This window comes from Rattus norvegicus, chromosome 8, assembly GCF_021556685.1.
Source record: "Rattus norvegicus strain SHRSP/BbbUtx chromosome 8, alternate assembly SHRSP_T2T, whole genome shotgun sequence".
Lineage (NCBI taxonomy): Eukaryota > Metazoa > Chordata > Mammalia > Rodentia > Muridae > Rattus > Rattus norvegicus.
The window spans coordinates 57,509,673-57,533,631 of record NC_141541.1 but is presented as its reverse complement, the minus strand read 5'-3'; the positions used below and the strand labels follow the sequence as shown (position 1 = coordinate 57,533,631).

The 23,959-nt window shown below is 46.5% G+C and overlaps 1 protein-coding gene across 4 annotated transcripts in view; it reads left to right on the top strand.

The window, feature by feature from the left end:
* Positions 1 to 23,732, top strand: part of Ttc12 (tetratricopeptide repeat domain 12) — a 48,435-nt gene extending 24,703 nt beyond the window's left edge. For all 4 annotated transcript variants that reach the window (XM_087560988.1, XM_087560987.1, XM_087560986.1 and 1 more), the window contains 15 exon segments: positions 1,286 to 1,357; positions 2,697 to 2,757; positions 3,280 to 3,468; positions 4,568 to 4,637; positions 5,511 to 5,599; positions 7,991 to 8,159; positions 13,914 to 14,006; positions 15,341 to 15,401; positions 16,004 to 16,141; positions 16,585 to 16,683; positions 17,115 to 17,183; positions 18,559 to 18,660; positions 19,832 to 19,931; positions 21,518 to 21,743; positions 23,574 to 23,732. In XM_087560988.1, the coding sequence (XP_087417114.1) occupies positions 1,286 to 1,357; positions 2,697 to 2,757; positions 3,280 to 3,468; positions 4,568 to 4,637; positions 5,511 to 5,599; positions 7,991 to 8,159; positions 13,914 to 14,006; positions 15,341 to 15,401; positions 16,004 to 16,141; positions 16,585 to 16,683; positions 17,115 to 17,183; positions 18,559 to 18,660; positions 19,832 to 19,931; positions 21,518 to 21,743; positions 23,574 to 23,649 (1,614 nt within the window). In that variant the 3' untranslated portion in view covers positions 23,650 to 23,732.
* Positions 23,733 to 23,959: the final 227 nt, after the last annotated feature.

The following is a 23,959-nucleotide window of genomic DNA, read 5'->3' as shown; positions in this document are numbered from 1 at the left end:
CACTTATGAGGAGGAGGAGCAGGCAGAGTCAGGGCCCTTCTGTGAGTGGTATGGCCTTAGCTAACCCTTAACCCTTCCCTTTTGTAGGGGGCATCCATCTAGAGCCTTAAGTCATACTAATGGAGACTCCTGTTCGTTCTGTATGGTCCAACTTTCTGATTTAGATGAGCGAGTTTATTAAACACGTAGCAAGACAATATAAAAAAAAAAAAGGAGAGGGAGAAAGAGCATGGGCGGGGAAGGGGAGGGAGAGAGAGCCCGTGAGACCCGGAGTTCTCAAAGACAGTCCCAGGTAGGACACAGTGTTTGGTAAAAGAACAAATAGCGTCAGGTAGAGTTTACATCATCAAACCAGGTACTTGGAATGTCCTGCAGAAACAGACTGGGGAAGTTGAGGCAGTCAGCTGAAGTTCCTTGTTGAGCTCCCTTTCCACAGAGAAGCTTCCCAAGGCTCAACTCCTGCCTCTCTTTCCACCATAGGCACTCTCAGATCAGGTAGTGAGGAGTAAGCTGTTCTCAAGGGCACAGTGTTCTTGCTCTTGGGCTGTTTCGCTGTTCTTTTCCCCCTAGCTCAGAGTTAGGAAGGCCAGCCCATTCCCAGACTTAGAGAACACTTTGTGACTGACAAACATACTTTTGTCTGAAATGGAGTGAGAAACAACCTACTTCAAGACCCAGATTCCTTCTCGGAGAGCTCAAAGAACACTTGACAACTGAGTGATACAACGTGCACTACACCAGTGATTATGTTATGGCTTATTTTCAAGAAGGGACTTACTGCCCACTAAGACATGCTAGTAACCATGGTTGTCTTTCCCGAGAGTTTTGCCTGCTAATGAACAAGTAGCCCTCAAACTTAGCTGCAGAGTTATATCACCCAAAAAGCTGAAACTATCTGTCTGGACCTCATTTAGACAGTAACTTAATTGGCCCAGGGACAGCCAGGCCCAGATACATGTGAGCCTTCTAAGTGATTCTAACATGCAGCCAATGCCGAGGACTCTTCTAGACTTAGGGCCTTGCTTTACTTCTTGAGCAAGTCTCTCCTTGAAAGTGAGAACTGGCGGTATCACTAATTTGGAAGAGAGCTCACCCATGTGTGCAGGTTCCTTGCAGGCAGCAATTAGCTTGGTCACAAATGCACAGAAACGTCTTAATTGTCAACTCTGGTAGCTATCCTGAGAACCAAAGCGCTGGCCTCCTTCTGTTCACTAAGCAGGCAGGGCAGCGCCTAATGACTTCAGATCTGAAACATCTGACTGATCAAGCATTCTCTTTTCCACAGTGTGATGAAAATTGCACAAAGGCCTATTTCCACATGGGGAAGGCCCACTTGGCTCTGAAGAACTACAGCAAGGTAAGCTCTTAGCTTGGCAATAAGTTGGCTAGATGTTCATCCACCATTTAGGGTGTTCTGAAGTTCTCAGACAATACAGTTGGGAAGTCTGGGGCAGCCCCACCAGCTGTAGGAGTCATGTCAGAGAATCCTCTACTAGTGCTGGTTCAACTTCCTTGGAGAAAAGACACGAACAACAAGAAAACAAAATCCACTCATAATCTCATTACTCCAAACGTATGTGCATACACATCACAACATGTCATGGCCAATCACAGTGTCGGTGATGGTGAGGGGGATAGTCGGTGGCAGGATCACAGACACCAAGCCAGTCTCTCCTAGATTGGATATGGGACTAAGGACATACTGGGCTCAGCATACCTATGTCCAACCTGGAGTCATGTTCTTTTTAAAATGTGATCTTTGTATTGTGTTCAGTCTCTATTTGTTATTGTGTGAGTTCACGAGTGTGATGTGGGGGAGGGGCGGAGAGCACATGTGATGCTGCAGAGGTCAGAGGACAACGCCAGAGTCATTTCCCACCATGTCGTGGATTCCAGGCTTGGGTGACGTGGTAGGCTATCCATCCCTCCAGCCCTCTTCTAGCCATCCTTGCCCTGATTTCTAGAAGATTCCTCATCAACCTTGAAGATAAGAGTGTTTATTTCCTTAGGACTTCTTTTCACTAGGAGAGCGGTTGGGTGTTCTCTCAGGATTTCATATACATGTCTTGAGCGATACAATCTTTGCCCCCAAATATCCCTGAATTAGTCGTTCTTTCTCTAGAATTTTTCTCTCTAATCTTACCCCCTCAGTAAGAGCCCACTCTCAAATTCTTTAACTGAGTCTGATGCAGCCAGTGATTGGAGTCTTCACTAACTGCTCTCGTAGCCTGTATCTCTAACCCAGGGTGTTCTAGTCTCCTATTCCTGGGTCTCAATCAACAGCCTCCAGCCTCCAGTACTGCTTATTTCCAGACTCCCCTGGGCATAGCTGATGGGTTCTTAGAGCAAATATCAAATCTAAGTTTAGCATATACATTGTGCTTATTCTAACCTCCGGCAGACATGATCCATGAAAAAAAAAAAATCCAAGGCTGGGTAGTTCTCATTACAGTTTGTATTTAACAAACAAGATTCAAAAGTGAATTTTGAAAACAGTATCTGCAGTGTCGCAGAACCTGAGAAGTCCAAACAAAAATATCAAGAGCTCACCTCTCTCCCTGACTGCCTCTGTGCTGCAAGTAGGGGGAGGATAGGAAGAGATAATGAAGGAACCAAGCCCTGGGGTGCCCAGTGTCTGCCCTATGATCACAGTACCCTCCCCCATCACCTCAAAAGGTCTTCTTTCTATTTTCCAGTCTAAAGAGTGTTATCAGAAGATCGGAGAGATAAACCCCAAGCTGAAGGCACAGGTGAAAGGTGAGAAGGTCCCTGCCTGCCGCTAAGATCCGTCAGAATCTGGTTTGCCTTTGTGCTCCACTGGGATGCCCTCCCTGCCTTCTCTGCCCTGGTCAAGGCCACACACAGCCTTGCCTTTCCTGCACAGCCCAGCCCTCTGTGTTAGCAGGCCTGCTCCGCTCAGCCTCCCTCTCTGCTGTGTTCGGACTCATTTCTTTCTTCCTTGCCACCTTCCAATATATTTCTAGAATGCCCCAAACTTCTAAATGTTTTAGGCTCTGTTTAGATCTTGCATTACTTCTAAACAGTCCCTTCCTGAAGGAGAGTCAGAATTATTATTATTTTGGTCTATACTTCACATCCTTGAAAGGAAGAAAGGAAGGGGGTGGGCAAGAGCAAGAGAGAGAGACAGAGAGAGACAGAGAGAGAGAGAGAGAGAGAGAGAGAGAGAGAGAGAGAGAGAGGCAGAAGAGAGGAATCTCTTAAGCTTCTGTTAATTGTTAGAGTGCTGTTCGTTTCGATTTTCCCTGCTTGTTTTGCTAGAACACCTAAATCAAGTAACTCTTCGAGAAAAAGCAGATCTCCAAGAGAAGAAAGCCCGGGAATCTCTAGATTCAGGAAAGAACACAGCCATGACAACCAGAAATCTCCTGGAGACCCTGTCCAAGCCCGGCCAGACGCCCTTGTTCTATGCAGGAGGCATTGAGATTCTGACAGAAATGATGACTGACTGTAAGTTAGATACGAGTGGGGTTGAGGAGCATTGTCAGTGTGAAGGCATGGGGTCCAGGGATCTGGCTTTGTGACACAAAAATCCCCTCTTATAAATACTGATGGAAAAACTACTCTAATATAGGTGCCTACCTCCACCTGTGCCCTCCTCAGGGGATGCGCTGACTCGGTACTCAGGCAGGAAGCACCACACATACAGCACAAGGCACACACATGTGCCGCTGCTCCACATGTGCCTATATTGCATGCTCAAACCACATGGTGTATCTATTAATATTCATATTTATACCCATATTGTTATATGAATATATATTTGAATTATTTATATTATATGACTTCATATAATATATTATTTGAGAAATATATGAGAATACTTTTCAAACATCATACTTATACTCATAAATATAAATATTGACTACATCGGTGTACCTAATCTATAAACTTTTGGCACATCTTGCTTACATCCTCACATCCACTCTGACATACCATGCACACACCCTAAGCCATGTAGAAGCAGATAAACTATATACACTTTATGATAAACTATAGAAATCACCCCAGCTGTACTTAGCAGCTGCTTGGAACAAGAATATAGTTTCAGAGGAAACATCTCAGTCTCCTAATGAGATCATGCCATTCTGTAACCAGTTCCTGCAAACACTGATGACAGGGATCAAACAACTTTGATTACCCAGTGACAGGACATTGTCTCTACAAATGGATGGAGCCTCTGGTCCCTCTTCAGTATAGAACAGAGGTGGCCCAGATTGCCCCCTGAGCGGTTTCTTAGAAACCGTAAGTTCTTCTCCAGAGCCCAGAAACAGCTTCACAATAAATATATAGTGTCAGATGGCTTCCCAGTTCCTTTCAGAGATTAAGCAGCTCTCTAAAGACTTTGGAGTAATGAATCAAGAGGCCCACATTTTCTGAGCACTTCTTCTGAATGCAACACACTGAGTGACCAATGGCCATTACATTTCTCTGAGTGCGCAAGTCCAGCCATTCCCACTAGGATCTTGTGATGGGCTTGGCCTCGCTGCAGCTAAATGCCAACCTGGTGGGGAAGGACTCTGACTTGGTTCTTGTGGCTTTGTTTCAGGCACAGAGCGAACACTGTTCAGAACATATGGTGGATTCAGCATCATCAATGACCATGAGGTCATTAAAAGGTAGGGATCTTTGGAAAAAGCCAGATGCCTATCAAGGAGAAGACATGTGAAAACGGATATTGACCACACAGGCAAGGCCTTACTCTGTGTCCTTGTTCCTCAGGCCATGGGGTGAACCCTGAAAGAGCACATGTGAACCCCTTGAGCTCAGAGCCTTTTGAACCATGTTGTAGCTGACAGAGTGAGCCTGTCCCACAAGCGCTCTCTGTGCTTCCCAGTGAGACAAACACAGGCCCCGCTGGTTTCCCAGCAGCATCTCCAAGAATCTCCTGTGTTACTTTTCTCGTTTTGGAATTTACTGGTTATTTAAGGAAGCAGAAGCAGCTGCATCCTGCCTGATTTTATTTAGAACTTAATGTAAAACAAGGCCTACATGGTAGGAGGTGAGGCACTGAGTTGGTCCAGGAGGCTTAGGATCCTAACGTGTGTTGGATGTTTGTGTGTTCACTCATCACGGATGGCCCCTAGCTGTCTACCCTCATCTACACATCCATCCCTGCTTTTTCAATCCTTGGCTGTTGACCTGGAACTTTGGAATCGGTGATGGGCAGCCTCTTGGTTCTGGTGACCTGTGGATATTCCTTTTTTGAGGGGGTAGGTCTCACTACATAGTCCTGGATGGCCACTCTTTCTCTATGCAGACCACACTGGTCTAGAACCCACAGAGATCTACCTATCTCCACCTGAGTATGAGAAATTAAAGGTGTGTGCCACCAAGTCCAGCTTGGATGTGCGTTAAAAAAACAAACAAACAAACAAACAAACAAACAAACAACCTTCCCTTAAATCTCCCTCTGGTGAGTCTGGTGTAGACCCCAGTGAAAAGAAAGCAAAACAACTCCCAGGTCCACAGTCCTCTCCCTGTCTCTTCAGGTGCCTCTTCTTAGCAGGGAAAGATGCAGTTGAGGAGATTGTCTGCGTATCCGTTCTAAAGCTCTGGCAAGAAGTGTGCATTGACAACGGTAAGCCTGGCTCCTCACCCTGGATTGTTAGTTGTGTGTGACAGAAATGAAAACTGCATGGTCCACCATGGTAGTTCTCCCCAAAAGTCGGGACCAGGAGGATTGGTATCTACACTTCCTTGCCTTTCCCTTCCAAAAAGTACATGGATCAAAAGCAAATTCTGTATTGAGTTCATTCCCCAGCCACCATCTCCTCCTGCCTCTCCTCCTTCTCATTGTCCTCTTCCCCTCCCTCCTCCTCCTCTGACTCAGACACTGGAGTGGAGGGTGGGCAAGATCACTGTCAGCTTAATGAGTGCGTGCCCGCAGGGTCTCTGCCTGCTCTGCAGACTCATGACTTCTGCTCATGTCACGAGCAATGCGGATGGATAGTTTCCTTTTTCATCTGTTTAAAGATACTTGGTTTTGCTGACCACAGCAGCCCTCGAAGCATCTGGAGATATATGACTACCAGCCGGCCTCTGGACACTGACGAGCTTCTGTCACTGAAATAGGAAAAGGCCAGAGGGATTTTATTTTGTCAACTCTGACCTTGCTTCATACAGCACCCTCCAGAGTTTATTAAGTCCTTGTATAATCTTTCTTAGTCACCTTTTTGGCTTCTGAGTATATCAAGATTTTAAGTTATTTCCTTAATGTCTAAAAAAAATGTTTCATTAGAATGGGGTTGATCTTGAGATGGGAAACACGAGAAATGAGAACCGTGACAGGGTAGAGCCTGCAAGCAGTGAGTGTGTGCATGGGGCCAGCCAAGTATGAGGAAGCAAGCTCCACTCTGTTAGTAGGTTAGAGGACTGAGAATTTAATGTAGGCTGTAGACACCTCGCTTATCAGGAAGCCCAATTACTGCAAAGGATCAGTAGGTAAAGCCAAGCACCAATGTTTGATTCTCAGAACCCAAATTAACAACAGAAAAACCCAAAATAGGTGTGGTAGCATGCTGGGAATGTAGAGACAGGTAGATCCCCAGGGCTCTAAGGTCAGCCAGACTGGCCTATTCAGTGATTTCCAGGTCAGTGAGACCCATAAAGAGAGAGAGAGAGAAAGGGGGAGAGGAAGGAAAGAAAGAAGATAAGAAAAAGACAGGGATAGAGGGAGGTAAAGAGAAGAGGAGAAAAGATTTAAATGAAGCCTAGGGATGACATGTGAGGTGTCCTTTGGCCTACACACACACACACACACACACACACACACACACACACACACACACACACAGACATACTCAAACTAAACCAAACCAAAATAAAACAAATTCCAAGATTTCTAAAGGAAGGTGAAGAACACTGTTTTCTCTCTGTAAATCAGACACAATAGCCCAGATACTTTTGCTTTTGTAAACCTTGAAGTTATGTTGTTTTAATATCTGAAAAATATTTTCACCTGGGGTATGCATATGCTGTGTGTCAAGCTCATGGAATCTTGACATGCCCAACTCAGTAAACACAAAGCCATTTTTAAAGAAGCCAAAGAATGTACAAAAGCAAAGCATGAAAATATATCAATGGTATATTGTTGGTCAGGGAAAAAAGTCAATTACCAGCCCACCCACAATGACATACCTCCTCTAACAAGGCCACACCTCCAAATCCTTCCCAAACAGTTCTACCAACTGAGGACCAAGCATTCAAATTATATTAGCCTATCAGGAGAGGGCACTCACATTCAAATCCCCACATTTTGGGCATCATTACCTCCCCAAATCCAAGCAACCAAAGCTTTAACACAGCAACCTTTGAGTATTATTTCAGATTCAGACCATGACATCATCCTCCAGTGTGCTCTACTGCATTTCATTACTTATTCTCATACTCCTGCCTATGTTCTGTCTGCCCTCACATGCCTGCTCAGAACACAAAGCAGGCAAAATTCAGTGTCATTGGGTTTCAATGTTAGTACTCTCGAAAGAGCTCACTGTCAAGGATGGGGAACACTGCTCACATGATATCGTAGTTTCTTAGGAAGAAGAAAAACAGTTGCTCAGGCCAGTTTCTGGAGGTGCTCTGGTGCCTGGTTAAGCCAAATGCTTTTCCTTTATACCATTCCATGTTCCTCCACTGAGAAAGCTTTTATAATAATGATAACAGTGTAGCTAGTCTAAGAGAGCCAGTCTCTGTCAGCACCATCAGGCAGTGGCTCGCTGAATTCTCATAAAAACTCTTGACAGGTGGGGGTCATTGTCAAGCCGAGGACCTGAGAAGTTAGTTATCAGCAAAGGTCTTCACTCTGCTTATTCAGACACAGAATGTTGACCCTGGAGTCCAGTTCTTATGGGTAACATTATCCTGCATGGCAAGTGTGTTAAAATCCAGCCACTCTGTAGGGTGGTGGGTGACAGAACTGACTTAAATGCCATCATGGCACCTTGAGGCCACTAACACCTCTGTCCTGCAGAGGAGAACCAGCGCCTGCTTTTGTCCCACCCTGATATGGCCAAGCTGCTGCCTTCCTTCATGGACTCCAGAATCCTGGTGATTCAACAGCAGAGCCTGGCCCTACTGCTGCAGCTCACCCAGACGGATAATGGCCGGAACCAAGTGATCAAGCACCTTGACATGACCCGGTGAGCCTTTGTTGGTGGGATCTTCCTTATGACCCTGAGGTCACCACTAAGTAGACAAAGTCAAGCTGCCCATTCCTCCTCCTGTCCCTGGTGTCTAGTTGCCATCAGATTGTCATGAGCCTTCACAAAAGACTACAAAAGGAGCCTTTGAGGGGAGCCCTATCAGGAAGGTTCTCAGACCAGCTCCTGAGTGAGATCAGAACCATGCCCAGGTTCAGTTCTGCACAGAGACCAGCGAACCTGCCAGAGGTAGCGTTCCCATAGGCAGTCAAAGAACCCAGCCTGGAAACGACCACTTGCTTCTTCCTCATTGTTAGACTCAGGCCCAGCCCTACCCTGTCCCTCCCCTTGCTTTTTGTCTGTTCTTCTCTTTGATGCAGTAGTGGTGGTTTGTCTTCACGTCCTTCAGACATTTCTGAAAAGATAGAGCATGCCGGAGGCAGGTGTAAACGTGTACCTGAGTGCACTTGTGTGTCAAGGTGCACGTTGATATGCATGTCTGTAGAGGTCAGAGGTCAACCTCAGGCGTTGTTCCTCAGGAGCCATTCACCTTGTTTGTCAAGATATGTCACTGTCATTAGGACCAGGAATCCCTGTTTATGCAAGACAGGCCAGCTAATAACCCCCAGTGATCCGTCTCTGCCTCCCCAGTGCGGGGATCACAAGTGTGTGCCACCATGATCCATTTCTGTGGGGTGCTGCATATCCTCAGGTTTGTATACCAAGCACTGTTACTGACTGAGCTCTCTCTCAGCCCCTATTTATTTATTTATTTATTTATTTATTTATTTATTTATTTTATTTAATTTACACTGTTCACTTGTTTTCTGGTTATAAATTTGACCATATGAAATTGACGTACCATTTTTTTTTGTTTTTAGTTTTTGTTTGTTTTTTAGATCAGAAAAGTTGAATGTCAGCTATTTCATATGGTCTAAACTGGTAGAAATAGCATTTACTGTGGCCTGCTTTGCAAACATTTCAGACATGACTTAGGAACAAACATTAATCTGCCAGATTTCTTCACTGCCATCTCACTTTATCTCCTGTGATCACAGAGTTCATGTTGCTACCCTCTTCACAGAGTAGGCAGGAGAAGCCACACCAAGTAACAAGGCTACATCGTCCAGCTGTCCCCTGGTTCTTGCCCATTGGAGCCCAGTCCCCACTCTCAATCCTTTGTATGAAAAAGAGCCAGATCTCCCTGGACCAGGCTGAGTCCCTCTCACCTGTCCATCTGGTGAGGAATTCATTGTGTGCCAAGGACAGGGTGGCCTCCTTCTCCCTGCTCCTGTTCTGTCATAGCCACAGAGCCTTCCAGAAAAGGCCTGGGCAACCCTGAAGCTCCACCCACCGGGTGGGTTACTAGTAAAGGTCTCCAAGGCATAGTGGGCATTTCAGGTGACTCTGCAGCCATCAACTCAATCCCTTCATCACCTGTGATTTTCTCTGAAACCATCTTTTGTCTCTGAGCAGCAATAGCTGTCTTCTTATGACTTTTGCCCTAAATTACCTGAATTGCCACAGTCTCAACCTGAACTTGTCCAGTGTCCTGGATGTCAGTGGGGGTTGTGGCTCACCTTGGTCCATACAGTCTTGAGTACTCTCATATCAGCAGGGAGACCTCAGTTCATTGCTTTTAGCACCAGTAGTCTTAGTCTTCAGATAAGTGGGAAGGAGGTATAGTTTGTTCTCTGAGGTTGTTTGAAGCAGGACAAAGCATTGCACACCTCATAGAGGCATGAAGGTCACCTTCCTCCCAAGATGTTATGAACTAGCCAGAACAGGTCTCCCACTTTGTAGAAAACACTGGGGTTTAAAATTCACACAGTCTGGAGCTTCATCCTCCTAAGTGTTTTCATCCATTTTCGGCCTGCGAGAGGTACATTGTCTTGTCTCTACTGCACACTTGGAATGGCACTTAAGAGAGATGGTGCAGAACTGGAGAGATGATTTGGCAGCTAAGAGCATGCACTACTCTTACAGGGGACATGAGTTCAGTTCTCAGCACCTATATTGAGCAGTTCACCATAACTCTAGCTGCAGATCTGTTGCCTTCTCTGGCCTTTAAGAGAACCATTTATATTTATATAAATATAAATTCTTTTTATTTTAAGATAATTGTGATAGGTTGGGCATACGGCTTTATGGTAGAGCCTTTGCCTGGTACATGTTAGGGTTCAGTCCTCAGCACACTACCCTCTGCCCTCCAAAAACAAACAAACAAACAGAGGTGTGTCTAGTCAGTTTGGATCTTTTTTCTCCTGCCTTATGCAAACAATTTGAGTAAAAGGAGCTTAAGTGAAACAGAGTCTGGCCTGTCTTGCCCACTTTTCTTTAAAATAAAAGACTAAACACATCAACAATAACATGGAGATGCCAAGGCCAAGATTGTGGTCCTTCTGCTTCCCTTTCCTTACCCCTGGGTGGGATGCCAAGCCTCATGTCCGTATTTTCTCACAGCTTAGCTCCCACTGGATCTGCTCTTTTCATTAAGAAAAGCCACTGCTTACTTCTGTTGGGAAGACTTGTGTCCTGGACTACCCAGGGACATTGTGCAGGCTTCTGTAGCAGAGTCAGGCAAATCGGGAGGGGGACATGGTGACTGTGAGGCTGGCCAGCTACCAACTGCTACCACAGTAAAGAACCACTGGACATCCCTACCTGACACTTGGCATGAACCTAATAATGCTTTAATGATCATTTTTCTCTCTAGGGTAGATTGTTGAGTCTTAAACAGGGACAGTAGTGGAAAGGTGGGTTCCATGAGCCCATTCTCTGAGCTGTGGTTCATCCACTGAGACAACAGTCTGTCAAGAGAGCAGAAAAAAGTGCCTCAGAACAAGACGAGGTGAAAAGGGACACACTGTCCTCTGTAGGTAATGAGAGAAGTTAGGAGAAGTATTTAGTCATGGGTTAGGAAGCTTGTTGTTTACGTCTCCTAAGGCTAAACCAGAATGACCTTGACCATGGCTGTCCTTGGATGACCCTGACTGTGGTCTGTCCTTGATGCTATTCAAGTTCATCAGCATTCATCATCAAGACCAAGAACACAGAGCTAAATTGGTGGAGGAGGAATTTGGACCAATTCCAAAGCAAATTATTTCTGAAGGATAAGCACTAGCATACACTCCTGAGGAAGTCAAGGATTTGCAGGAGCTTGGGGACAACTGAGCTTCAGACATCATATAGCCCCACCCCATCAAGTATGGGTGTCCCTCTGATGAGCCCAACCCAGCCTATACATGCTCCCCTCTGGGGAAGGGCCAGCATTTTCGATGTCTCCATTAGATTTGGCCCAGGCAATAGGACAGCTCAACAAACAAGAGGTCTTCCCAGCCAGTTAGGGTGTGAATCACCCCTTGACCCCCAGGTAACCCATCTACTACCAGAGCTATCATGACAATGTTGCCTATCCCATGTACTATCCCATGACTCTCTGCCCCAAGGCCAGCCCAGAATATGAAGGGTCTAAAGAGAACATCAAATCCTGCCTCTTCCCAGCATTATGGGCCCCTCACTAGGCTTTTCTAGTATAAGCATTCAATTTCCTCTACCAATCCTCGGGGGATTCAGCCCTTCCCAGAACAATTTGCTAAACAGATTCTATACCTTAAAAGTAGGCACCTGCTGTACTCTCACATATCTTTTCCTGTCACTTCACTGCCCTTAAGCATCTGGTCCTTTTGATCAGAGCCTTCTCAAACTTCATACCAGAACTGTCGATATCACCGATCCTGTCTCTCCCCTCCATCATAGCTTTTCCTTCTTGGATTCCTGTACTAACTAACCCCTCCCCCTTGTGCCATCATCCAAGCCAGGGGCTCCAGGATCCTATGCTTGCTCTTTTCTTGTCTGTGACTTTAAAAGGTAGTGTCTATGTCTTAAAGATTAGGGTAACAACATACTTCTGTTGCTAGATCCTGCCTCCTTGTCTCTGAAGAGTATAACAAATAAAATGTGGTTCTTTGGGGCCTGTCTGTTTCACCTGAATTTTCTGTTTTAGCATAGAACGTCTAACTATCCAGCTGCTAAGCCAGAATCTAGAGTTGACTTTTACCACCCTCATCGTACTCCTTGTCAGTCCTTATTCATTATTCTCCTGGGTCACCCTAGCCGTTCTCTTCCACTCCTCATCATTCCCTCTCAGTCTTTGTTATACCTCCTGTTTAATAGTACCTCTCATCCTGCCACTGCCTCAGCCTGGTCCCATGACCTTTATTGCCAGGACAACCACACATCTCCCTGGTGAGGTTCTCTGTCCCTCCCTGTGTCCTACCTCCTCTAATCTGACCTCCATTAAATCAGCAAAAAGATGTTTCTAAAATGCATACTGGTTCAGTTTCATGCTTAAAATTCTAAAGTGACTCTCCATTGCCCTCAAGACTAACTCATGAGAGACACCTGGGGCCTGGTTAAAGCGCAATCTTCCAGAGATTTGGGGCTTAAGTAGTAGTCTGCGCACCACCCTACCCCAGCACTACCACCAGGAAGTCATCCATCACATGGGAGTAAGTGGTCCTTGGGGGTTAAACCCAAAGTTTGTAGAAGACTCTAGAAGGCCCGTCATGAAATGAGCTCTGTCTAGTTCTCTCACCTCCCCACACCCTACTCTCCTCTTGCAAAGCACTAATGGTAGAGAGCTGATAGGTGTCCCAAAGATGCCTCCTGGTCTGAGATACCTCAGGGTGTTCTGTCTGATGTGCCCTGTTTCCTTGTGCCCGGTACTGGCCTGTAAGCTCCCTAATGCCAGAACAGTGCCTCGTTTTATCTTTGTGGTCCTAGAACCAACCTCACGGCCTGTACAGTAGCCAGTGGCAGTTTAGCCCACCCGGATGAATGAGTGCATGACAATAAGCACCAGTGTTCTCTGAAGATGCAACTTAGACAACACACATTGTTGAAGCCCTTTCATCTCTATCCCCCCAACACACCCTGCTAGAGAGACTCTGAGGCCTTAGCAGGAATCTATTCTAGCACATTCCTAATGCTTTCCGTCACGGTTTGTACATGTGTCGCTGTAGACCAGGAGCTAGGGGCTAAGCACTGCACGCAGCATGCCACAGATGCTCAGTTTGCTGGAGGGGACTCAGCACTTTGAGGTCTGGTGTGCTGACAGTAAGTCTTCTTCGGGCACCTTGGGGTTATGTGGCTTTTTCTGTTTTCTGTCATCTGAACTGGACTGTTCGCTCAGACTCTGTTTACAAACAGCACAAAACCCTTGAATCTAACCTGTATGAATCCGTAACCAAAGTGAGCCTCCCAACTCTGCTCCTCACCTACAGTCTCCAGCTCTCGGTAGAGGACTCTAATGCTATTAAATCCATCTGCTATATTCAGCAGCCTGTCAAGTTCTTGTTAAATATTTATTCCATCATCTGTCTTATTAGGGGGCCTCCCACTTTAGTTATGAGTAGATTAGGAAGTGTGCCATTTAGATGTCGTCCAAGTTAATAAACTCAACGGAGACACAGCCATAGGGCAGAACACCAGAAACGTCTTCCAAGCTGGTGTCTGATTAATTAGTGAACTTAGATTAAAATTGTTTATCCACCTGGGGATTTACATGGAGTGCTGGAGTCATCCCGGAAGGTGTCTATGGGTCCTGGGTAGGCATGGGGGATCCATCCTTTCAACTTTTCTTTCCCAGATGCTGAGGCTGGGCTGGGCTCCTTACAAGGGCACCTTATTGGAGATGCTGAGGGTCAGAAGACATTCCATTCTGAGTTTTGTGTTTTTAACGGCTCTTTGCAGACTGTGTGAAGCATTGCTGTCGTTTCTTGACTTCTCAGATAAGAAGGCCAATACGGCCATCGGACTTTTCACAGATTTGGCTCTAGAAGAAAGGTAATTGTTTTGTTTGTATAAACTGACAGTTCTTCCGCCTGTGTTAAGTTGTGTGGTCTTTGAAAAATGGCAGCATCTACAGAGACGAGACTAATCTCCACACGAGCGTTACAGGATTGGCTGAGTAAGGAGACTGTTCCCATCCACTCTCATCCCAGTCTCTCCTGGTGGAGGGAGACCCAAGCCTCTGTGAGTTTGGAAGCCATAACACACAGTTACCCCTTGGTCCTATTAATTCTGCATCTGTGAGTTTAATCAACCTCTGATCAAGAGTACTTCTAAAGTTGCTTCAGTACCAAACATGGACGGACACTTTTCCTGATCATTCCCTAACAATGCATATGGTGGGTATTCACATAACACTTACATTGCTTCAGTACCACGACTACCAATGATGAGAGATGGCTCAAATCTCCCTGGAGGTTATACATAGATTATATGCAAATACCATGCCATTTTATGAAGGGACGTGAGCATCTCCACAGCCCCTTATTCCTAGGTCCCTGGGGCAACCTCAGACAGACTCTGGGGAGGATGACTACTGAAAACACTACTTCTTGCAATAGGCACGTCAGCTGTGTCTCAGGGAAGCTTCCTGCCACTTGGGCAGCACCTGGCCTGGTGCCATGGTAACTGGTGGCAAACCTGTATTGAATGACTGAGTGAGCAAGCAGAGGAGGAAGGGCAAAGGTCGCCCCCTCTTGGGTCGCCAGTGATACTGAGCAGATATCTCTTCCTGCCTTGGGTTTTGATTTTAGCTGCTGGGGAGGCAATGGTAAAATCCTAGATTTTGGAATAGTTAAAAATTCTTAAGTAATTTCTCATAAGCATTTAAAATATTAAGTGCACACATTGTGAGTCTTGCCTGGAAATGGCTGTGGAAGAGAGAGATACCATGCCCACAGGTAGGCCAGCTGGGGGAGGCTGGGAGCATGGCATGTGGCGCTGTGTGTCTGGGCCTTCCCTGAGGCCGTGACCAGTGAACATCCCTGAGGCTGTGATGAGTGAACTTGCGTTCACAGTTTCCCACTTGCACTGGGCACACCAAAGGGATGCTGTCACCTCAACAGAGCTGTGGGATTCCAGCAACTTCACTGGACAAGAGTCGTTATGTGAGACCTATTGTCTGATATCAAAGATGATTCTCTAAGCTTAGAAAAATGAGTCACATGACAGACCCAGTGACTTTTAACTTTAGGCACACAGAATGAGTTGTAAATGCGTACCATAAGTCACACGGACCCTGTAGCTCTCTGAGGTATCACCTGAGATGCCAGTCTCATGGCATAGTTTGTGTCATTTTGAAATTATCCTGGCTTATGTTCTCTCAACAGATTCCAAGTGTGGTTCCATGCCAACCTTCCAGATGTCCTCCCTGCTCTCACGGGTGCTCTGGTGAGCAAACCCCCAGGTCTCTCCTCTGTCAGATCCTTCTTCCAGGACAGGGCTGTTGAGGCACAATTAACGACCCAGCACCCTTGTTGTCTCTCAGCTTGATTACTCATTTATTCACAGCTGGAATTTACACAGTTCAGTTGTTAAAACAACTACAAATAGAAGTGGCTATGGACAGTGGACAGTGTAGGGAAACACTGCATGTGGATTGCATCTTACTTGACAGTAGGGAGAGAGCTGCTCTCCATCAGAGTCCTCCTAGCACAAAGTAGTGTCTTCAGGACAGAGTATGGCTTTGTCCCCTGGGTGGAAATCACCTCCATCAAGACAAGTGTAGCATTGCTAGGGATGGAGCTAGGGCTCTCCCTGGAGAGCATGCTATGTCTGTTGAACAATGAAAAGTTCAGGAGACCCTGGAGGAACATTACCATATCTCAACGTTTAGAAGCTGGTTGGTGGAGAAGCCAAATGTATGACTCCAACCTGTTACCAGGGTGATTTCATTGCCTAGCTCCTAGCCTTTTGGTGAATGAGGGATATTTCTAGAAAATCCTTTGACATTGTTTATCTGCTGTCTGAGACATCTCTGAATTTACTTGTAGAAACGAGAGCCCAAGTTAACCAGCCCCTCGGCCCTCTGCCAGTGCATTGCTCTGATGGGAAACATCAGTGCTGAGCCTACTGCCAGAAGACACATGCTAGCCTATGAAGAGTTTGGGGATGCCTGCTTGGACCTCCTGGTATCACAGCCTTTCTATTCAAAGTTGGTCTCCTGTACTCTTGTGGGGCGCTGGCTTCTAACAGTAATTCTGTTTCTAGGGCCCCACTGGCTTATTCCCACTATATCCATAGTTTGGTGGGATGGTGACCTCCAAAGTATTCTAGATCAAGTTTCTCTGACCTAGGGAGATTTGGAGGCTTTTCTGATAGAGTTGACCACCCACTTCCATGGCCCAGATTTCAGTGCAAACTCAGGGCCTGCTAAGCCAGAATGCCATAGCCAAGGTACCCAAGTTACTGCTCCTAAGTTAATGCCAATTCCTAGAGCTGGTATCTGTTCTTCTACCACTGGGAAGTCCATGATATTAACAATATAGGGGGTATGGGTGTCTCAAGTCACTCATCTAAGGAAAGACAATACCATGAAAATCTGCAAGGCAGCAAGATGATATTTTATTTCCAGGTCAAGTGTGAGGAGGACATGGACCTGTACAGAGAGGTCACCTATACTCTCTTAGGACTCATCATGAACTTGTGTCTTGAGGTCCCCTTCCTCTCCGAGGTAAAATGACACACTCCTTGGCTCCCTGGGATGGACTACCCATATCAAGTTGCTTGATACGTTCATATATTCATAAGGTGACCAGAAGCATGTGACCCTGAACATTAGCAGCTTGGAAAGATGGGAAGGATGAAGGAATATGCTGTCACTTTGCTGAGGGCAAGAGTCACTCTCATGTTCATTAGAAAGCTCTCCACATGCACAAAATATGTTGAGCCTATCGGGCTGTATTTAAAGAGTCAAATAAGATATACTTTGCTAGTCCAGAACTAGAGGAGACAGATATGGAAGCAATAAAATAAACCTTTGTGGATATGCACATGGGTGCTGTGGTCCCTAGAGAGTGGCTCAGTTTGATTGCTTGAAAAATACTCTACGGGGGATTTTAACTCTCAGGGTTTTAAAGTCTTTCCGCTATCCCATGTTTGTAGTCGTGGGCAATGAAGATAAGCCGGAAGTGCCTGTCTCTACTGAACAGCCAGGATGGAGGAATCTTAACAGTAAGTTTCTCCCAAAACTAGTGTCCTAGTAGTTTCCATGTCCAAACTTTGCCTTTAATCTGAGAGCATTTGGTGACCCCTACACATGTGAGCCTTGTAGTGTCCAGGAACCCAAATTCTGAATCTCTTAACCACGCAGGCTGGACTTTAATGAGCTGATGCAGTGCAGCCTGCCTCATGTATACTATTTCAAGAGATCCCTTGGAGACGTATGCTAGAATGACTTTTTGAATTCTGCTTCTGACACTTGGCCATGAAAACAAAGATGGTTCTGTGGTTAGGACAGTGGATGTGAAGAAGTTAACATGATTCAGGAGGCCGTTGGCCATCACTCTAGGATGCACTCTTCACCTACTTCATCAGTGCAGGACCTAACACCTAACCAGACAAGGTGACATCCAGGACAGGTATCAGAAAGCAATCCTTTAAGACCTACAGGCAGAGGGGTTGGCTCGAGACCTTCTCATGCTGTCCTCTGACCTGTCATCCACCTGAGCATTGTGGCACATGCACACAAACATAAACATACACACACACACACACACACACACACACACATTCACATATACACACACACATACACACATATGCACATTCACACTCATATACACACTCACACACACTCACATACACACACGTACACAAACTCATACACTCATACACACACACTCATATACACACACATTCACATGTACATATACTCACACACACACTCACATACATACAGAGACACACACACATATACACACATTCATATACACAGTCATACACACATACACACATACATATACTCACACACATACATACACTCACACACACATTCACATGTCTACTCACATACTCTTACACACAAACACATATTCTCACTCATTCACAGACACATCCCAATAATTATAATTCCAAAATATTTTAAATGGAATAAAAACTGGGAAATAAAGCAAATGAAATCTCCCAGAAAGTCAAACCAGAAGACAGAGCTAGGGAAAGATAAAAATAAATGAAAATTGAAAACTCCACAGGTCAATCCTGGAAGTGGAGCATCCTCAGATGAGGACCCTGCTGATACTGAGGTCTAGGAGGCACCCAGAAAGGACTGACTCTCAGGGTTGAGCCCTGTGTAAAGCTAAACTACACTGGGCCTCTGTGCCAGGGGGCATCATTTGCAGCCCTTTGAGCTGTCTGCCTGTCAGGTTTATTATAAAAGAACTATGTTCACTATGTGTTCTTTGCCCATTATATCATTTAAAAATTGAGGAGTAAATTTTGCTTCCAATACTAATGATTACTTTTGCTTGCAAAACTCCCCCTCATTAACTTTGAAAGTCACCAGCGTTTCTGGATGGGGTGTCTAAGCAACCTCTTTGTGTCCCCTCAGAGAGCGGCGGGTGTTCTGAGCCGGACCCTTTCTTCCTCTCAGACCATTGTGGAGGAGGCCCTGACAGCAGGAGTGGTCAAGAAAATGATTAAATTCCTGAAGGTAAAGTAACGGCATTGCTCACCCCTTTTTAACTGTCCCGAGATCACCTGGTCAACTCAGAGGGCAGGAGGAAGGTGCGGCTGTGTGGTTAACATGACAAGATGTCATCTCTGCCTGAATAGAGAGCCGAGTGTCCAACTCGACAGTGCCCGAGCAGTGACAAAGCAGTGAATGAATAAGCAAATTGTTCTCCGGCAACAGTGGTAAAAACTGCTTGCCCTCCAAATCTAGCACGAAACGGGCAGCCTCTGTCCTTGAACAAAGTGCATTGAACAGCTTTTGGCAAGGTCCCTTAATGTAATTATTTTGTTCGTGGATTCCTGATTCCTTCTGTCCTTATCTGGAGTGGACCAGTTGTAACTCCATTTGTGTCCCTTGGAGGCTGCAGAGTTGTCATGTGACCAGAGGATGTTGGGATTTCCCACACAAAGAGGGTGCAACGAATCCAAGTGAGGAGCTGGAGTCACCTGGAATTATCAGGGTGCTGCGTCTAGATCCCGCCCATGGGCTGTAAGGCCCAATCACTCATTTACTGTTGCAGCAGAACAAATCCTTGGACTAAGTGGGGCAGGAAGCAAGCTCCATGCTGGGGAAGATGCTGCCAGGCCCGGGTAGATGACACAGGGGCAGGATAAAGGTCTCAGTCAAGACTGACACCTGATCAGTGTCTGCCGTGATCCCTACAGTTTTGGCATGACGCCAGAGACTGCTAGATGCATCCATACATGTACACATACATCCTAAAGACCTGGATATTATGGGATATGATTGCATAATTGCTACCTCTTATAATGATCTCAGTTGGTGAGATCTTCTTCACAGAGATTGTCAACCCTTATTCTCCCAAGCCAAAGGACGGGAGGTGGGGGTTGGCATTTGCTTCCTTTTGGGAAAACATCAGCTACTGAACAGCATCACTGGGGTCTGAGCCAATCTAATAAGGCCTTTCAGTGGTGTCAGGTGTAAGGCGACAGACCTACGTCCTACTCTGGGCCTGGGCTAGGTGGACAGGTGGGTACAGTGACCCTCCATCCTTGCTCACCTATGAAGCGCCATCTAATCCCCTTACAGACGCCACAGCGGCCACTGGCACTGTTATGACCACTGAGGTATCCAGGCAAGAATGGTTAGACCCTTGACCTTGCTTTTCTGATTTTGTTCTGAAACCCAGACGGGAGGCCCGACTGCATCACGTTATGCCATGAAGACACTGGCTGTCTGCACAAACAGCTACCACGCAGCTCGAGAAGAAGTAATGAGACTTGATAAAAGTGAGTGACGGTTTCATTATGGGAGCCCGGGCCTCTGAGGGGGATCCATCCTGGGAGCTGCAGTGAGAACGGAGACTGAGGAGGGGGGAGAGATCTGGGCAGCACCACTGGCTCCCTTGTGTTTACACAACAGGATGTCAGTTCACCTCCCATCACGGTGTCTCAAGTGTCTTACTGGCCTTTGGTCTGTGCTTCAGGAAAATGCCAGGCAGCTCAAAGATCACAGGGCAGAAGCTGGACAACATCCCCCACCCCCAAAGCTAACCTGGAATTGTTTCTATAGTGATGCTGGGACTGGCCTAGCATGGGCTCTCCCCCTTCTTGGATGGAGAGGGAAACAAAGCACCTTCAACCATAAAAGAACAAAGAGAATTTCGGCACCGAGGCCAACTTAATTCATTCAGATCGCTTTATAAAGTTATCCTGAGGAGTGTTGGATATCACTCCATTCATGAGATAGAGGTGAAGGCTGTAGAGTTATTACCATGTGGCTAAAGAATGCTCTAATTTTCCCACAATCTACCTTAAATCCTAAATCCACTGCAGCTATTCATGGGAGGGAGGGTCGGAAACAGAGCAGGGGAAGATTTCTAAATGTTCTCCACACCTCCTTCTCACACACTAACTGACTGGGTGGGGCCCACAGAGGGCAAGGACCTTCCATCCGGAAAGATGCAAGCCTTTCTGTCAGGCTGGCAGCATCAGGTGATGTAGAGTCGGGAGAGGGGTCTTGAAACAGACTTTTCTGACACTCAAAACCATTTTAAAGACAAAGTCTCTGTCTTAGGGCTTCATTGCTGTGAAGGGACACCATGACCACAGCAACTCTTACAAAGGAAAACATGTAACTGGGCTGGTTTACAGTTCAGAGATTTAGTCCATTGTGACGGCAGGAAACAGCAGGGTGCAGGCAGACATGGTGCCGGAGAAGGAGCTGAGGCCACAGAAAGGGACTGTGTACCATACTGGGTGAAGCTTGAGCATAGGAGACCCCGAAGTCCACCCCTACAGCGACACATTTCCTCCAACCATGCATTGTGACGGCAGGAAACAGCAGGGTGCAGGCAGACATGGTGCCGGAGAAGGAGCTGAGGCCACAGAAAGGGACTGTGTACCATACTGGGTGAAGCTTGAGCATAGGAGACCCCGAAGTCCACCCCTACAGCGACACATTTCCTCCAACCATGCCACAACTTCTCCAACAAGGCCACACCTTCTAATAATGCCACCTCCTATGGGCCAAGCATTCACACACGAGAGTCTATGGGGCCCATTCCTAATCAAACCACCACCTTCTCAGATGTAGCTCTCGTTGATCTATATATAACTTGTTATGTAGATCAGACTGGCCTCAAATTCACACAAATCAACCTGTCCCTGCCTCCCGAGTACAGGAATTAAACCATCATGTCCGGCTACACAAAGTAACTTATACCACGGTACAAAGTGACAGGAAGAGAGCACAGATTCTCCAAAGTTTCTGGAGAAGTTTGCCCCACCCCCACCCCTTCATCCTCCCATGACCTCGCGTCAGCCTCTTCGACTTGTTGGTTGGAATTTCTCCCTTGGCCCATGTTTCCTTGCAGAGTTCAATGTTTTGATGACACTGCTTGCCTCAGAGGATGAAGTTGTGGTGGGCAATGCAGCCCTCTGCCTTGGCAACTGTATGGAAGTGCCCAGTGCAGCCTCTTCCTTGCTGAAGACAGACATCATGAGGGTGCTGTTGAAGCTGGCAGGCGGCGACTCACAGGAGACGGCTGTCCAGCTGAATGCAGGCATCGCTCTGGGGAAGCTGTGCACTGCTGAGCCCAGGTCTGTGGTCACCACTGAGCCAGGCCACCCAAGTGGTGGTCACGTCTCGGAAAGAGTGGGGCAAGCCAAGCACTGTGGGAGGAGCCCCAGGGAGGTACCTGCTGACTTATGTGCAGGTCTCTCTGGGTCTCTCCATGAGCTGTGTCTCTGGAGGAAGGGTCTCTTGGTAGGAGGGACCACAACCTCCAGCCTGAGAAAGAAAATGCCTGTGACAGGGTTGGGTCCCATGCATATGGTCACTGTCCTGTCATCCCATCCCCTTTCAACCAACCCCATCTTACTTTCTTCTTTCTCTCACACCTCCCGTCCCATCTCTTTTTCTCTCTCTATTATTGAACTTCTTGTCACTTTGACAAAAATGTCCATTTAAGAAAGACTATTTTGGCTGATGGTCTCAGGGGCTTCAGCCTCTGGTTATGTGTGTCTTTGGACCTGTGGCATGGAACCCATGGCAGATGCATGACACAGAGGGGAGCCATTCACATCATGGTGACCAAGAAGCCAAGAAAGACACAAGAAGGGACAGATTGGATCCCAACTCCCTTTTGAGAACACCCTAGTGACCTAAATTCCTCCTATTAGATCGAGCTTACTAAAGCTTCTGTCACCTTCTGACAGTGCATAGACTGGGACCAAGGCCTCAGAATATGGACCTTTGAAGGACATTTATGGGAGCCACCATGTGGTTGCTGGGAATTAAAGACCTCATGGCCTCTGAAAGAGCAGCCAGCACTCTTAACTGCTGAGCTATCTCTCCAGCCCTTAATATCCAATCTGTAATACACATTGTCTCTGCCTCTCTGTATACCTCTGCCCCTCCCCCTCTCTCCCTCTCCCTCCCCCCCTCTCTCCCTTCCTCCCTCCCTTACCCCTCTCTTTCCCCATCTCTATTTCTTTATATCTGTCTCCCCTACCTCTCTCTCCCATCCTCCCTTCCTCCCTCTCTTCATTCTTTTCTTTCTTCACTAGTTGGCCTAGAATTTGCTTTATAGCTCAGGTTGATCGCAATCTCCCTGCCTCTGCCTCACCAAAAACTGAGGTTATGGTTACGTACCACTATGCTTAGTGTTGTCTCATTTTTATCTCCACTTTTCTGGACCAGACTTCTATTTTTTTACTGATTGATTGACTTGGCTCTGAGCAAATGGAGGACTACTGAGTGCTGGTACCAGTCTCCTACTGGAGAGACAAGGCTGCAGAACAGCCAGCAAGCCAGACCCAGAGGCTTGGTCTTGAACTCTATTCATTGGTTCAAATTTACCTTTGCTTCCTGTCCTGGGCCTGCTATAACTTTAATCACCCCATGGTTTCGGGGTATTTTCACGTAGCTGTGCCATGATCCATTGCATAGAAGTAGGGAGACCCTGAGGATGGGGTTGAATATGACTTCTGCCTTATAGCTGCACACCTCCATTTCCTCCCTTGGAAAATGAGAAGGCTGGTCTGGGTGACACTGAAAACCCTTTCAAGTTCTCTCTGATTGATCAAGTGGAAGAAAAAAGATAAAAAACCCTTCTTCTACAAAAAGGGAAACCCATTAGCTGGGATGAGTTCAAAGTGGCATCCTGCTGGGGTGGGATGGAGGGGCTTCCTAAGAACGAAGCTTCATCTGACCGGCTGTCACACCTGACACTGAGTATTCCCAGTATTTTGCAGGTTCCCCTAGAGCCTAACTTACTCTCTTTGATCTTTAGGGCTTTCCAGTGCCACCATCACTTCCCTTCCCCTTGAGTGATCTGGCCCATGCTCGTGGCCAGCATCCATCTGTAGAAGGTAGCTGCAAGATGTGACATATATTAACCTGGACTTTTGCATCCTGACTTACTGCAGGTTCGCTGTCCAACTGCAAGAGCTTCACGGGATACAAATACTCAACTCTACAATGAAACACTTGAATGATTCTTGAAAGACACAGTGAGCACACACAACTCTGGGTCAGAGGGGTCACTGCTCTACTAATAAATTCTTTTTAAATGTTTAGCTCCAAAATTTGTTGTCTGCTGGGTTTTCACTGGGAAGGAGAGAGCAGGTGGCTACCACAGTGGAGACTGTTGTGGCCTACTCTAGCATCCATCTCTCAGTTCTCTGACCTGCTCCTTTGTTTTCTGTTGAGGCTGGAAAACGGCCAAACAAAAGCCTCATTTCCTAGGCACCCTTGCAGCAACACCACTAGATGAGAACTCGATCCTGAGGGAACCATCAACAGTATTTAGCAG